General features: G+C 28.4%; 2 protein-coding genes across 2 annotated transcripts; both read left to right on the forward strand.

Moving 5' to 3' along the window:
* The first annotated feature begins 11,026 nt into the window (after positions 1-11,026).
* Positions 11,027-13,122, forward strand: LOC111038565 (zinc finger MYM-type protein 1-like). The gene is made up of 5 exons (XM_022321711.1): positions 11,027-11,036; positions 11,159-11,269; positions 11,678-11,928; positions 12,020-12,725; positions 12,824-13,122. The coding sequence occupies exons 1-5, from the start codon at positions 11,027-11,029 to the stop codon at positions 13,120-13,122; spliced, it is 1,377 nt and encodes a 458-aa protein (XP_022177403.1).
* A 1,642-nt stretch (positions 13,123-14,764) lies between these two features.
* LOC111038568 (piggyBac transposable element-derived protein 3-like) lies at positions 14,765-15,915 on the forward strand. Its single transcript, XM_022321725.1, has 4 exons — positions 14,765-14,789; positions 14,888-15,025; positions 15,111-15,639; positions 15,699-15,915. Exons 1-4 carry the CDS (start codon positions 14,765-14,767, stop codon positions 15,913-15,915), a joined length of 909 nt encoding a protein of 302 aa, XP_022177417.1.
* The last annotated feature ends 1,943 nt before the right edge of the window (positions 15,916-17,858 follow it).

The raw sequence follows: 17,858 nt of genomic DNA on the forward strand, positions 1-17,858 counted from the left end.
GCACTTTTTTCATACCTGTCGCTTACAGCATAAAGTTTGATCATTGATAACACGTTATAAAATAATGATAACACTGCATGAAAACTATCTATGGCTCCGATAGAACGTCGTCTACAACGCTGGGTACCTAGTGTCGCTTACAACAAATATGTCGCTTACAGCAAATAGCCTTTTAACCGACGATATAGTAAGTGAATTTTATGTTTATTTTCATATTTTTAATTCTCCTCTTCTGGGATAAATACAAATGAGTAATGACTATGAATATAATACGAATATCATTTACGGAAAATTCTATATTTATAGTTCGAAATTAAATAAGTTCTTTCGTTTACAGTAGGCAGAAGTACGTATTTTTATTAAAATTCTGGATACGGCCTTGCCAACTTGGTAATGTTGATAAGATAATTGTCAATTTAGTGCTGATAAATTATATTTAATTAATAATTTCAAGTATCAATTTAACAATATATTTGTCAATAATACAATGCTGATATATTTCATTTAACAATGGAAAATGGAAAAATTAGTAATATTTATTATTACGCTGATAAGATAATTGTCGATGTAATGATGAAAAATAAATCTAATTAACAGTTTCAACAATCAGTTTAATAATATATTTGTCAATAATACAATGCTATATTATTAGTATTATTGTCTTATTAACAATTTTATACTTGTTGGGTTGAAAATAATCTTATTAGCTGTATATCAACAAGATTATTGTCAACCCAACATAGTTTTTTGTCAATATGATCGTGGTTTTTTTTTCAGTGTACTCGTACACGTATGTTGCAATACACAATGATAATTTTATAATTGGCCACTGATCACGAGTAGACACAATGTGGTAAGATGGCAATATGACCTGACAGCAACAGCAATGGACGATCAGGTCCCTCGATGCAGATCGATAACCGAGGATATGGTAAGGTTAACCTAACCTAACCTCTGTGTCGTTTAAATTATAAGTCCCAGGGCATTAAACAAAATAAGGTAATAATTATGACCTTATAAAAATATATCTTCCTCAGCCAACAAATAAAAAAGGAAGTTTCTAATTTGAACTTCAACATACATTTTAAACAAATATATAATATGGTTATAATAATTATAAGCTTAAAACGTGGCCTGGTGTGGAGCGGCAGTTAACCGCAGTCACTAACGTGTGCTGCGATCAAGCATTGTCCCCCTCACCCCCTACAAAATGACACTCATGGGCATTTATAAGTATATGCATAACAAATTTTATAAATATGTAGTGAATTGCCCATATTAGTTGTAGCTTGGCAGCGTAAGCTCTTATCAAACTCTAAATATTTCAACGAATAATTTGAATTTATATATTCCACATTGCTAAATTGTATTAAGATTATTTATAATTTAATCTTTTTGTTTTATTTTTTTCATTACCCCTTCCCACTGTATCTATTTGCAAAATCGTATCTGAATGAGTTTCAGTTAGAAATTTAATTTCAAAGGTTCAAATTATCGTATGCTGTTCTCAATATTATTAGTAATATTATTGGTATAGTTTTATTATAATAGAAAGTGTCATCAATCGGTGGCTCCTTATTTCATCAAAATAATATCAACCTGTCATATTTTTTACTTTTATTCTATATTCTTATTGTATCATATTATAATACAGATTGTGTATTGTTTGTAAAAAAGAAAACACACAGTTTTCACTTATCTTATTATTAGGGCTCAGAAGTTGTAGGAGCTAAAAATGGTAAAATATGCATCAAATACGCACGAAAAAATTACAAAATAGACTAAATGCGTATCACATCAGTACATCACTGTTATTAACTCCATAATTGACTATGGCGATGACAATATATACCTTCGTTGGTAATTTTGAGTTTTATATTCAATATTAGTTGAAATATACAGGTTAAGAAAGAAAAAAATCAATTTTTTTAGAAAAATATGAAATATGGAATATGCATAATATGTGTATAAAATCAATGAAATATGCACTTTTTAGCTAAAATTGGCAAAATATGCAAAATATTATGCATTTTCAATTTCCAATTTTTTAACTCGCAATTGTATATTTCAAATTTCTAGCTAGGTCTGCTATAAATTTAGATCATACAGAACAATATCAATATGCAATTCCTACAACTTCCGAGCCCTATACTTATTATGAATCTATTATTTTATAGTAGATCCATTTAAAAAATATCACATTAACAACTAGTTATTATAATTTATATTTCATATAGTGAATTCAGTGATAAGTACGTATATATTCAATTTGTGGTGGTAAAAGTGAAGGGAAACAATTTACTTTCATATCTTTTTGGTCTTATTTTTTACAGATGATAACTATCGTATTTAGTTTATTTTTACAGAAATTGCTTCAATCTATAGAGGGTTTACGAGACGCAGTATGTAAAATAACTAATCAATTTAGGTATATTGTGTTCACCTCCGGCTGAAGTTCGTGACTAAATAAGTCAGCGACCCAGTAAATGCTTCTTCGACATCGGCTGTAGCATTAATCGAACATCAGTGGTTTGTTATTACATAAAAGAGACATTACGTTGTGTTAGAAAAACCTCCTTCGGTTATCAGCTCAAGTAAATGGCCGCACATTGACCGATTAAAACTTCAGGGCTGCACATATTAATTCAAAAGTACATTGTGTTATGCGTTGGGCAATACATTTTTTCTATTTTTTTGGTTTTTTTAAATTCTTTTTATAAACATTTTTTGGTCTCTGTAAACATTATTAGTAACCAAGAAATTTAAAAATTATCTTTCATTTTATGATAGAAGAAAATTTAAATATTTTCATTCTTTTTAGTTTTTACAAGCCCAATAATATTTTGAATATTAATGATAAATTAAATCAATATATCAAATATAACATTATGGACTTTTTCACACTTAATGGTTAACAAAAAAAATTGACTCATGGTAGAGGACAATAAAAATGTATTTTATTTGTTTCCCCTTATTTTAACCCATTATTTATCACTTATGTTGTAATTTTAAGCTGTATAACTTATAATAATTATTTCTTACACATAACAATTAAATATTAATTTAATTTTTATTCCATCTGCACAGCTAAAATGTAACACAGTACATATTAATTTTTCCCTTTCTATTGTATTTAATCGCTTATGTTTGTTTATTTATTATATTTGCTTGTTTAAGTTTTGAGTGTTTAACTGTTTGTGAAGTAAAATGAAAATAAAATGTGGAATAAATAAATAAATAAATCTGGTAAAATGAAAATGTTAATATTTTGATAGTTTGAGATAAATATATTAATAGTAGTATAATAAAAATAACAATAAGAATATAATATAATATACCTACCTATATTTATCCCACGAGGGCTTAAGTACATCATTGTAATTTTTAATGCAATAATGGCTTGACAATAAATAATACAATAGATAGTACCTATCAAAATAATACAAATAAGAATAAGGATATTATTTTACTTTTTTATATAAAAATAGTAAATTATAGAAAATTAAGTTTAATTAATTAATTAATGTAATATAAACCTATAGCTATTTAACAATCAATTATACAATACAATACAAAATGAATATTAGTTGACAGAAAAATAAGGGTTTGATTGATATAACATATAGGTATTTAATATTAAACAAAATACAAATTTAAATGTACCATTTCATTATTGTATTCTATGGGTATTTAATCACTGGATCCATCGTAACCACGGGATGTACAATAAAACTTTAAAAACTTGGAAACGTATTACTATTAAAAATTAAAAATTTCATTTTAAATTAATGTCAGTGAGAATTTAAAAAAGTTTAGCCTAAATCCACAACCATTTTGTTTTATGAGAGTTTGAATTAAGAATTTCTACTAAATTCATAGAAATCACGAAAATGTTCTAATTATTTTGATTTAGGAATTAATTTACATTTTTATTTTTATTTTTAAGGTTTTAAAATTTAATAAGGTCCTTATGAGTTTATCTACCTTTGACTAAAAAAAATTTTCTTTCGGAAAGTTAAATAAAAATGTTTTGACGCCGCAATTCTTACAACATTCGATAGGTAGGTAGTAGGTACTCACTCAATTTCTCATAAGGTGATTTTCTTATTTTATAGTAATTCAAAAACGAATAACTCTTGAATTCTAGATATTTGAAATTCACACTATATATTTATTAATTTATCAATTCAAATTCTTGATACAATTTTCAAAATATTTTGACTTGTTTTGAGCAGTCTACGGACATTTTAAATTTTCAATGCGTGTTCTGTCCCAACTTTACGCTGCCGGTGCCGTGTTCTGTGACAGAATGCACGAAACCCCAATAATGCAATCGCCGATGATTTTAAGTAAAATAATAATAATAGTAATAATAATACGTTAATTAAATAATAATAATGAAGCACTGATCAAGCACAGCGCAAACAATAATATTACTCTTAAATTATCAGTGATGCTGGAAAAATATTTTTTATAAGTATGTGAAATTTGGAAAGTTTAAACCATCATAAAAAATTACTGTGGATTTACTATAAACTTTTTTTACAATATCCATTAACAACAGTGCTTTTACGTATAGGTCTTTTACAAAGCCACTTGCCTAATTTATTTTTAGATTATGAGTGAATAAGTGAAGGATCGGGTCTATTAGTTTTATAGTAATGTTTATTTTTTTCTATTTACATTTTTTAGGGCATCAAACTTTGACTAAAAGTTACTTTCAGTCACTCTATGAATCCATAACTAGGTGTAGCATTTAAAATACTTAAATAATACAACCACAGTACAATCTTAGTTCTAAGATTAATCATAATTGTATTACATAATTAACGTCAGTATAATTATTGATTATAAATTGTACAATATAGTATATACATTCGAAAGTAGAATCTATCACCGGTTATCAATTCAAACAAAAAAATTTTTTTTATAATATTCTATCATATTATTGTTTTATAATTCAACAAAATATTATTTTGTTTAAACTGTTTTGCACGGGGCCCCACATTTTATAGCGTCGTCCTTGTATAGCTTGTATACCCATATTTATACTATATAGGTACATATTACGAGTACACGAGTCGACTCTATAGTATACAATGCTTTTAAAGTTTTAACACTCATTTGATGATAATCGCAGCCATAAAAAACAAAAATGGAGACCCATATCAAAATCAGTTTATAACAATAAAAGCTTAAAAGGTGTACCCCAAAACTTGTTCTGTATCGACTTACGGTCAATTAAAAGTTCGTCAGTACTATAGTGTACAAACATTATACTAAGCCGCATATGTAATTTCATCTGGCCTGAGAGGAAATTTATACAGTCGAGTCGCAATAACTGGAACCTCGATAGCTCAAAAAACTTTTTCAATACTAATTTTCATAGGAAACTGAAACTCCTTGTGAAAGGTTAGGGAAGAAGAAAATTTTGTTTTTACACTCCCGGAATATTTTTTAGTAGAAAACGAAGATGTATCCAATCAGTCAACTCCCTGTTCTCCTGCACATGTTCCAACTGTAACATCACCAAAGTCGTTGCCAAATGTAAATTTTGAACCAATAACTGAAACTACCATTCGTGTTCAAAGTACACGAATTGCTCGCAGGCAGTGGAGGCTATCCTATACCTCAAGTGTATCGACGGATACACATGATTTTGGGGTGGGTCCGGGTGGGTGGGTAGGTGGTTGACAGTCTTGTAAAAGATACTTTTTAAATTGTATTTAAATACAAATACAAATACATCCATTCAGAAAGTATTTAAAATACATTTCAAATACTTTTATGAAAAAGTATTTAAGATACAAATACAAATACTTAGAATGTATTTAAATACTTTTCAAATACTTTTTATATTTTACTTTTCTACTAGTCAGTTTGCCAAGTTAATATTATTAGAAATATCTGTACCATTATCTTAAATGTACACTGAAAAATTAAAATAAATAAAACTTGTTATAGTATAATATCAATTCTTTATTATTAGGTAGTTAAGTATACCTAGTTGGCTAGTTATTAGTGAAACGGCTCACATCTGTAAATGAAATATTACAATCATAAAAAACTTTACAAAAAAAAATATCATTCCCAAAACATTTTATTACATTTCAATAACATAGTTTTTTCAAAATGTTCGTCGCTCATTTTCCCCCTTTTTTTTGACAAAACAGCTCCACCAACACTAAATACACGCTCAACTGGAGCACTAGATGGAAGTGGAGTATTGTACTTTATAAACACTTTCTTTAATGTAGGAGTCAAATTAAGAGTTTCCAATTTCTTTGTTGTACTTCTCTTTAAGAAATCACCCAATTCTACGTCGACTGCAATGTTTTCAGGTTTTGTTTGTGTCCAAGAAAAGAATGATGTACTAGCATTGTCATCACTGTCACTATCAACATCATGTTCACTTATGGGACTGTTTAAACATACACCTGTTGGCTTATTTACATGAGCCAACATAACAGCGTCTCGCAAAAGAGTGATTGCAGTATTTTTCCTATATTCATTAGCTATCCACGCTGTTTTAAAAAATGGATGTGATGTCGCTGCAATTATGAGGAATTCATCATTTAAAAGTTCTCCAAATCTTTCATTAACTCCTTCATGAAGAGAAGTTATTAAAAGCTGACAATATTGCATGTGACTATTTTTGAGTTTTTCCAATTTTAACATTAACTCCGTTATAGTGGGCAATAAATATCCAAAGTACATGTTATGTTCACCCTAAAAAAAAAATTATATGTTAATTGAATATTGGGGGACAATTATATTATAATGCAGAGAAAATGATAATATTTGGTGATAAATTTGTTTTTACAGTTTGAATTATTAATTTTTAAATTACATAATTTTCTCAACATTATGAACCATACCTGAAGGATATCAAGAGAAATAGCTAGAGGCTCCATAGCTGTACAGTACTCTTCGATAAAATCAGAATCGTTCTTTTTAATTCTTAAAACTTTAATTTCGTCACACATAGTATTAAATTTAGAAATACTTGACTTGTAACAGTTAAGTAAAAATTTCATACTGTCATATAGCGAATTCCATCGAGTGGCATTTGGTGTTTTGAGATATACGCCTAGAGAATTTTTTATTATATCGGCAATTTGGGTAGAACGGTTCTGTTTATTGAAAATATCATTAATTTTTGCAAAAGTTGATCGACTTTGTTTTTTATATTGGTAACAGCGTAATGCAGTTTCGGAATCCTATGAAATAATGTAATAGATATTAAATTATAAATAATTAATATTTATTTAATAAATCAATTAAAATTTACTTTTGTAGCTACTAAGTTGAGGGTATGTGCAGCAAAGCGATGGTGTTTTGGTAAACTGTATAAATATTCAAATTCACTATTTTCAGTATTATTTTCACCCAAGAGCAAAACATCAATAATTGGTAGTATGGCTACTCCTTCTGATAAATCATCTACCTCACCACTGTTATTATAGCCATCTACAATATTTTCTTCCTCATCAGACATTTCTAAAACTTCATTCACAAATGTATTCAAATTGGATTCTGTCGAAGAATAATCTTTCTTACTGTAAACCCTAAAATGAAGCAAAATACATGTAAAAATAGATTTATAAATATATACATAGATTACTCACTTGAAACTTTTCACAAAATTTGACCCATTGTCAGTTGTTGTATGGGAAATTTTACTGTTAATATCAAATTCTGAGTAAACAGCTTCCATTGTTTTAGCTAATATGTCATATGTGTGTTTTCCTTCTAGCCGTTTAATTGCTAATAGACAAGATACTCTTACCAAAGAGTCATTAATCCAATGACCAGTAATGCCAATATAGGATCTGAAAATAAATTATCAGAAATTTTAATAAATTAATTAATTTAGTCATATTATTTGAATATTAATTAAATATTACAGTTAAACATAATTTGGTAGGTATGAATAACAAATATCAAATACCAGTTATACTTAGAAAAGTAACAATGAACACAAATTGTAAATAGATTAAGCCGATTAAGGCTTATTATTAATTACTACCTAATAATTAATAATTATTTACCTCTTAAATATAGACCAACAATCAGCTGTTGTAGTTATATGATTAACAAGACTCATATTTTTTTTCATATTTTTTAAAATTTCGATTGTATTGCTATCAAGTCGTTTCATCAATGTAGGACGACTTATTACTTTTAGATTAGGGTATCCTTCTTGCACTAACAACTTAAAATCATCAGACTCTACCAATGAAAATGGCAAACATTGATTTATTATCAATTTTTGAATCATTGTGTCCAAGTTAGCTAGAAAAATAAGTACCAATTATTTATTAGTATTTTTATTTATAAACCTTTGAATAAACATTTTTGCAATTCCCAAAATAAACTTTTTCGCTCTAATAGAGTGAAATTATTATTTCAATTTAAAATTGAATAGTCAATTTACTACCAATAATAGTCAAGGGAAATGAAATTATAATAATTTTAAATTACAATCACATTCAGTATTCAAAGATATTATAAAGCAAATAAATAAGAAAATAAGTAATAAATAAGAAAATAAGTAATAAATAAGACATAAGTAATAATAATAGTATAATACTTACATTGTGTTATTTTGTTACTATTTCTCTTCAGTATAGTGCCTATTGTGGGACAACTTTTTTTAAAAAGACTTTCCTTCAATGTTAATTGACTTGTATCTCCGTGCATTAATTTAAGTTTTTTACACGATTCTACACAAGAGGATTCTTTGGTTATTTCATCAAGTGCTGTTTTGTGTTGACTCTACAAAACAGTGAAAATGATGGTATCCAGTAGAATTGTGTATATAATTATTTACTATGTAAGAAATTATTATCCAAAGTATAATTATAATTTATAACATTATTTTAATCAAAGGAGCGTTAAATATTTTTACCGAGTATAAGTAGTAGGTACTTACAGCCAAATGTTTCCTAAGATTCGAAGTTGATCTAGTGTCAGCACATAATGTTTTTGGTCCAATACAGTGTAAACATTTAACATAGTATTTAGAATACGACATTTGTTCATCTATTAATTTTACAATTCGAAAATGTTTGTTGTAAGCGTCCCACGGTAATTTAATAATTGCAGCCTCCTTCGTCACTACACCGTCAATCTGTGTTTGCCCGACTTCGTTCTCCTCGGGTTGCAACGACATCACGGAATATAATATTTTAATAAATAAAAACGTGGAATTATCAACTTATATTTTAGTAGTATTCAACGTAACAATCTCACTTATTACACTTCAAAAAAAATGTTTATTAATGAGCACTGAGCAGAGCTACAACAGGTAAAAAGAATTAGGTATATATACCGCGTATATGCGTGTATGGCGTATACATCTCCATCTGTGGGCGTATCGAACTAATACAGTGATTAAGTGATTGCCGATTGGATATTAGAAATAATGTATATTATCAAAAATGATATTTTGTATTTACAAATAATAATCACAGAATAGACCGATAGGCTATAAACATAATGATGAATCGTATACACTAAATTACACACAGAATAATCTCTTCGATCGAAAACTTGGTTTAACCCAAACGTCCCAAACTATTTATAGATATATCTTCAGTATTACCACGTATTACGAGAGAAATGATAATATACTCAAGATAATATCTACTATCAAGTAACTACGGGAGAGAGATAGAATGATATTTGTGAACGAACCAGACAACAGAAATAGGGAACAGGGGTTCTCAACATTTATGAACGAAAAAATATTATAATATAGTATGTACCTACTATAACAATTTAAAAAAAAAATAAAAATAAATGTGACAAACTGACAATTGACGAATAATTCGTGTTTGAATTTTCATAAGTATTTGTATAAAAGTATTTGATTTTCAAATACAAATACGTCTAAGAAAGTATTAAAAATACTTTTCAAATACTTAAACCAAAAAGTATTTAAAAAGTATTCTAAATACGATAAAAGTATTTAAATACATTTACTCAAATACTTTTACTCAAATACTTTACAACACTGGTGGTTGACTGCTTGACATATTATAGGTATTTTATTATAATATAGTGTAAATGGCAAATAGTATGTACATAATTATCTTGGTCTATTGCTCTAATTAACGCTGGTTGCAGTAATGCAGGCAATAGGCATGAAACATGCAACATGCACTGACTGACGCTGGGCAGCTGGGGAAATAGTCCTAGCGATGCGTTCTATTAGAATTTAGAATGATTCTAATATTAAATATACTATTAGTCTATTAAAGAACTCTGCGGAACAATATCATGATTTATGATAGTATAACACAGGGCCACTCGGGTAGTCAGGTGACAGCTGGTTGTTAATCCAAATTATCTATTTTTAAACTATTTTCGAAAAATTTGGAAAAATTACGTAGAACAAAAATAATATTTTAAGAAAAAAATAATTACTTTTAAAATATAATCAGGGTCTTGCAATAATAGACAAAAGTATAATGCAATTTTTAGAAATATTTTAAAATATTATTTCTCTCCTGAACATTTTCATAATATGGAAATGTCTGGTTGTTGCACCCACGACCCACATCTTCAATTATGGTGTTAATTACAAGGAAACGGCCGAGTTTATCTTTTATCTATGGTGACATGGTGGATCTCCTAAAATATTATTAATTTTAGTTGTAAGATAATAATATCTAATACCTAATATTTATTTATAATTATGTAATAAATTAATAATAATCTAATATTATAATTTATTTATTTATTTTTTATTTTTGTTTGTAAAAAGATTGTTATGAAGATCATACTACCAATGAAGTTGAAACAAATATTAACAATGCTAAAATAAATGGTAATGCTTATATTTATTTAGTATTTTAAATTTGCATTTTGTATTTACAGTAGGTACATAAGCATACTTTTAAAAACTGATACAGGTACTTTTACAACATTTTATTATGGTTTTGGTGAATATTTTTTAGAAACAACCAGTGGATGTAATGTCAATATTATTAGCGAAAAAGTGTTGAACACTGATGTTACAATGATAGAAGGTAAAACTTTTAACTTACTAATTTTATTATAAATTACTTGTATTGAGTGTATTGTATAGTGATCAAAACTAGTTAAATTTTAAAATTTAAATAATTTAATTACATTTATGTTATATTTACAGAGCCTGTGTCCATTGATTATGCGTCTAATAATGAGACAAATATATCTAGCGAGGATCAAACCACATACTTGAGACAAGATAGTATGACACCATTCAGTACTGAAACTGAAGGTATTATAACAAATATTTACATTTTTTAAAAGAACTATAATAGTATAATACATATTCTCAATATTTCTCATGTGTGTGGAATGTGTGTATAGTAAAATAAAAATACATACATACAAAAGTTTACAAACAATCAAACTTCTATTTTTCTATCTCTAGTTATTATAATTTTGTATTCAAATAAAATAACTATTATTATCATAATTTGTGCTATGGTAATTTTACATATTGAAGTATGTTTATTTCTTATTTTATTTGACCTTGTTTATTTGTTTATTATAGATTTGTTTAATGATGAAAATACTAAAAATAAAACTGTTAATGATTATGGACACATTTCCAATGATCCAGTCAGCTTTTGTCGCTCAAGGCCATTTTCACATGAATTTATTGAATATCTTATAAAAAAAGGACCCTTTCAGCCCACTGAGGATGATTTGGTAAATTGTGAATTTCCAAAAGATAATTCTGGTCGGTCATTCCATGCATCATGGTACTGGAAAGATGTACCGGGTTGTGCTCCAGTCAAACGTCAGTGGTTAAGTTACTCAATAATAGAAAACAAAATCTTTTGTCACCCATGTATATTAATTGGGCGAAATACTAAAAAAGCATGGACATTAGATGGTTTTCAAGCATGGTCAAGAGCAATTTCCAGTATAGTTAATCATGAATGTACTGATGCGCATATTGAAGCAACATTAAAACTTAAGATAAAAAGTATTTCTTTACCTTTGATACCTGCAATTCAAGAACAAAAAAAAAGAAGTTGCTTTTAACAAAGAAGTAGTCAAAGATCTCATTGATATAACTATTTTTTTGGCTTCTAATGGCCTTGCTTTTAGAGGACATAGAGAAGGTTGGAAGGATAGAAATAGAGGTAATTTCTTATCACTTGTTGACTTATTTTCAAAAAGATCACCATGTATGGCAGCTTATACCTCTAAATTGCAAAATTCGAGTAAAAAATCCCATGTTAGTTTTATTTCTAAACTTAGGCAAAATCAGCTGATTGATTCTGTAGCAGAAAGTATCTTGACAGTAATTCAAACAGATGTCAAGTATGCCAGATTTTTCAGTTTATTTATTGATAGCACTTTTGATGCATCCAGGAAGGAACAAGTTGCATTCGTCATTCGTTATGTTCATAATAAAACTTCAATTATTTCAGAGCGTCTTATAGCAGTTAAAGAGTCCTCAAATACTAGTGGACGTGAGTTATTTTCTCTATTTCAACTAGTATGTTCAGAGAAAAATTTAGACTGGAAAAATGATCTAATCGGTCAATCCTACGATGGAGCTCCAAATATGAGAGGACAATTTGAAGGTCTACGAAGCCACGTCCAAAAAGTAAATTCATCTGCCTTGTATGTATGGTGTCATGCACATCGCTTAAACTTGGTATTATATAGTTGGGTGTTGCAAAGATGCAATGGATGTTTTTGGAAATTTGGAATCAGTTTTTACATTTCTTACTGCAGGAAAGTGTAGAGTAGAATGTTATGAAAGACATTATAAACAACTTTATCCTAAACAACAAATGCGTCGGCTGAAAAGAGCTGCTACAAGCTTGGATGTCTTTCTCTGTTGCTCTTGTTACAGTATTAGACACATTCGAAGCTGTTGTAGCGGCCCTTGATGAAATACAATCCAAAGAAGGTCCCGATGATAAAAAAATTGGACATCTTGCAGGGTGTCTAAGTGACTATCTTTTATCCGAGCGATTTTTGTTGATTGCTCATTGTTTCAAAAAAATATTTAGTATTCTTGCTCCAGTAAATCAAATTTTACAAAAATCTGATTTAGACTTGTTAGCAGCTGTGAATTGCATTGAAGAAACTCGTGAATCTATTTGAAAACTTCGTTGCGATACAGTTTTTATGGACATTGTTAAAGAAATGGAATATTTTGAATCTTCTTCGGAATTTTGTTTTACTAAATTAAAAGAATCTCGCATTAGGAGAAAAAAATTAATGCCAGGTGAAACATCTCAAGACGACTCAATTCAAGATCCATTGCATAACATAAAAGTAAATTCATTTTTCTATGGTTTAGATATAATAGACCAATCATTTGGCTCTTATTTTTCTAAAGAATCTCTGGAAGTCTATAAAGACCTTTCTCTGTTTAGTAGAAAACGATTAAAAGAAGTTTTTAATAGTACAAGTAAATTACCTACTGATGCATTTTATAATTTTGCAAAGATTTATAATTCTTTTATAAATCAACATGAACTTATTAAAGAATACTTTCATTTTTCTAAAGTATATTTGAACTTTGAATTGACTTCAAATCTTCCAAAAACATTCCATGAAAACAATCTTGAAAGTTATGATAGCCAAGATGACTGTGATAGTGAAGACTTTGAAAATATTGAAGATGAAAATTCAAAAGAAAAAAATAATTTATCAAGTATTTCAACTGTTTATGACGTATTTGTAGCTGGAGGTCTAATTGAAGTATTTCCTACTCTAAACAATGCACTTCGCATTGCATTGACTTTACCGCTTTCTAGTGCTTCAACAGAAAGACAATTTTCCAAATTAAAAATTGTGAAAAACAGATTGAGAACAACTATGACACAAGAGCGACTTGAATCATTGATGATGGTATATTGTGAACAAGACATAAAATGTGACACCAATACTATCATTAACAAATTTGCATCTCATGGGAACCTTATAAATGAATTTAATGCTTGAAGTTTACACCTATTTGGCTATTTAGTATTAACTATCATATTTATTATTTTATTTTGTACCTATTTATTACATAAATTAAAACAAAATATTGAAAATTATATTTTTTGTAATTTAATTTTAGTGGTGTTGACCTTTTTCATTGATAATTATTCTAATGTGAGTATACTTTCATATGTGTCTATAAATATTAAATACCATTATAATTTTAAGCTTTTAAAAAGTGTTATAGAATATAGGTGAGTATATAAATTGTTTAATGTTTAATGATATTTTTAATTTTTTTTTAACATCAAACTTGAATGATCTGAAATATTCTAACATTCAAATAAAACATTTTACCTAAACAAATGTAGGTGTATAATAATACATTTATATTTATGTGTGTAAGGAAAGGTTGGTGGGTGGGTGTCCACAGATTTTAGTAATTTGGATACATATGGTAAATTTACTGTAGCCGCCACTGCTCGCAGGGATAAAAATTCTGCTAAAAATAAGCAAAAAACTCCAACTTTACGTCTTAAAAAAAGGATTATTCAACCAAATGGATAAAAGGTAATTTTTCACAAAATGAATCTTTTATAAAATTTAACACTGAATTACCAATGACAATTAACCTAAAAAATTTAGAAACATCTAAAGATTTTTTAAATTATTTTTTCGACGAATGCACTATTATCTATAATAGTTGAACAGACAGAACTTTACAGCGCGCAAGTGGGCCCTTCAAAGCCGATTACTCTTTCAAAATAAGAATTACAAAAGTTTCTTGAAATAATTATTATTATGTCCGTTCAACATGTTCCAAACTCAAGGTTATTTTGGTCAGACAATTTAGGAAATATCAATATAAAAAACTATATGATCGTAAATAACTTCGAAGGAATAAAAAGATTTCTACATTTTAACAATAATTATTTAGATCTCCCTCCAAATCATGAAGACCGTGATAGGTTGTTCAAAATCCGTCAGATTATTGAGTTACTAAAAGCTAAATTTTCTTCTGTGCCTTTTGATGAATGTCTAGCACTGGACGAACAGTTGTGCCCAACAAAGGCGCGTTCGTATATGAAACAATATTTACCCCTTAAACCACATAAATGGGGATATAAATTATTTGTTCTCTTTCTCTGTGGACTGTGGAGTGAAAGGTTACGCCTACAATTTTGAAATTTACAAGGGTAACGAAAACAATTCTGTAGAACGTCAGAAAATGTTTGAACCAGACCTAGGTGCAACAGGTAATGTCGAAGTAAGAGTTTCAAGAGTAATACCGAGAAATGAAAACCATAAACTTTACTTTGACAATTATTACACGTCAATTCCGGTTATGGTGTATTTAGAAAAATTAGGAATACACACAGTAGGGACGTTTAGAAGGAATAAATTTCCTGATATAGCGCTTATACCTGAGAAAGAGATGCTAAAAAGACCTCGAGAAACATTTGACGAATGTTTTACAGTAGTTTATGGTGTGCCAATTACAACAGTATCGTGGAAAGACAATAAAATTGTAAATATCACCTCCACTTTTATTGGCGCCCTCGAACCAACCAAAGTACGTCGATACGATAAAAAACAAAAACAAAATATAGAAATTGAAAGGCCAAAAATTATCGAAGTATATAATAAGCACATGGGAGGTGTTGATCTGATGGATTCATTGATAGGGCGGTACAGAATAATAATGAGAACAAAAAAATGGTACATAAAAATATTTTATCACTTACTAGATATGACAGTCGTAAATTCATGGATTATGTACAAAAAATCATCGGCAACAAAATGCCATTAGCAAAATTTAGAGAAAATGTATCTGTTACACAAAGTGGAATCGCCAAACGCGGAATAGGCGGATGCTCAAATTTGTTTGAAGAGCAAGAAATTAAAAAAAAACGATCACAAACACCATCTGCGCCATTAAAGCATAATTTTTTTATTGTAACTTAGGCTGGAAAATACATATTGTTTCAGATATAGTTATGCGCCTAAGATAGTAAGATCTATCATTTTCAAAATGTATAAATTAAACAAACTATAATCCAAAGAAACCATGTGCAGTGTGCACTGTATATAATGCGATACATAAATCTATTTTCCAATACGGTTTAATAGTTTGGGGATGTTGTTCTGAAAATTACATTAAGGTCTATAATTACACAAAAAAACATAGTTATCAGAATATACTTAAATGGTTCCTAAAACTGGTTCCTTTGTTTCAAACTACAAGGAACTAAGTTTTTTACCGGTCAGGTTGTTGTATAATCAATTTGCCATATTATATGTTTCTAAAAATAATAGATTTACACAAATCAATGAACGTGAAAAAAGAGCGTATGATATCAAAGTGACTATACAAAAAAACATTTTGAAAAACATTTTCTGGACTATTTAGGTCCATCTAATTTTAATGCAAAGAAAACAAATCTTAAAAAAAAAGTTTTACTTTAATATAAACAAAAAATCTGGGTATCAAATAAAATTTAACCTAATTGTAAAATGGTTGTTATGTGAACTGTAATTTTAATCTATATTTTGTTTTTTATCTTTTATTTTTTTTAGTTATAAATTAAAATACAAAATTGTAGGTAACATGTATAATAACAAATTATAGTGTAGTGGTCCAGCCCACAGATCGTGGTGTATAAGACAAGAGATGCGAGGTGTAAATAATTCTAAGTCAATTGTAGAATATTATGAACATAGACTTTATTTTGACATGTAAAACTGATAGAATATTTTTGGTACACTGAAATTTGTCAGAGAGTCGACTGGCGTGAAGGTGCTCTTACTGGCTCTGGTAAATCACGTCTGAATATCGGATGGATGGGTCCCTGTTTTATAGGCCTACTCTCCACTCTTCTCCTAGCGATGAGATAGCGCTAACCCCGTTTACTAATTACACGTGGGCGTGGGTTTTCAGAAAACGGTTGCCCGGTCGTGTCGGTTGAGAGATTAGATATTGTTATATTTGACATTTTTATAGTTGTTTCGCGTTTTAACTCTTTTTATTTATTTTTCCGCAACGCACTTTCGGTAGTCGGATTCTCAGAACTACGCACCCGGTTTCTTATTGCGTCGTTGTTCTGAAATCTCCGAGGTCGACAACTTCCTAATGTGAATAATCTTATATTATGTCCCCCTCGCTATTAAGCCTTTAAATATATGCGTATATGGCGGGACGTCAGTACATAGCAATAGTATGTAATTTTTATAATAACTCTATCATCTTACCACGAGTATTTACAATTAAATTTAAAAAAACTAAATAAAAAAATTAAATATAAATAATTATCATTTTATAAAACTAAATATTTTATATGTCTTCATTTGTACTCTTTTGTACATACTATTATTATTATTATTTCCATATTTATCTAACTGAATAATATCCTGCTGATTTCATCAATGAGGTTTTTTAGTTTACATTATTATTTAAAATGATTCATTAAACTGTGTAAATGCTACTATAATCATTGTAATTATTCAATTTGATTCTTAATAGGTGTTCATATATTGCATAAATTTTCATTTGTTGAGCATTGAAATATTTCACACGATGGAAATCAAAATCTTCATTAAAGTCTCAGTTACATAAATATTTACATTTATTTAATTTCTAAAATAATATTAAAACAATTAAGAAAAATGAACACCTATACTTCAACACTTTGTAATAAGTGCTTATAATTTCAGACATTGTAAGTACTGAGTTAGATATAACCAAGGCTGGGCATTAACGAGGCAAACTATATTTGAAGGCCCATGTTCTATAATAACATCATTAAGGTATATTATGTTCAATTAGTCCTAAACCATGTGTACAATTAAATTGTAATCAGATATACTTCTTAATGTCAACAATTAAAAAAAAAAAATACCTGTTACCTATA

This window comes from Myzus persicae, unplaced genomic scaffold, assembly GCF_001856785.1.
Source record: "Myzus persicae strain clone G006 unplaced genomic scaffold, MPER_G0061.0, whole genome shotgun sequence".
NCBI lineage: Eukaryota > Metazoa > Arthropoda > Insecta > Hemiptera > Aphididae > Myzus > Myzus persicae.

Bases quoted from the DNA above. Each gene is read 5' to 3' on its own strand.
- LOC111038565 (XM_022321711.1), top strand. The intron at 11,270-11,677 runs GTATTATAACAA...TTATAAAAAAAG, and splicing joins ATTCAGTACTGAAACTGAAG to GACCCTTTCAGCCCACTGAG. The intron at 12,726-12,823 runs GTTTTTACATTT...TCGGCTGAAAAG, and splicing joins TTTTTGGAAATTTGGAATCA to AGCTGCTACAAGCTTGGATG.
- LOC111038568 (XM_022321725.1), top strand. From the start codon at position 14,765: ATGTTCCAAACTCAAGGTTATTTTG. The intron at 15,026-15,110 runs GTTCGTATATGA...TGGACTGTGGAG, and splicing joins GTTGTGCCCAACAAAGGCGC to TGAAAGGTTACGCCTACAAT. The intron at 15,640-15,698 runs GTACAGAATAAT...ATCACTTACTAG, and splicing joins ATGGATTCATTGATAGGGCG to ATATGACAGTCGTAAATTCA.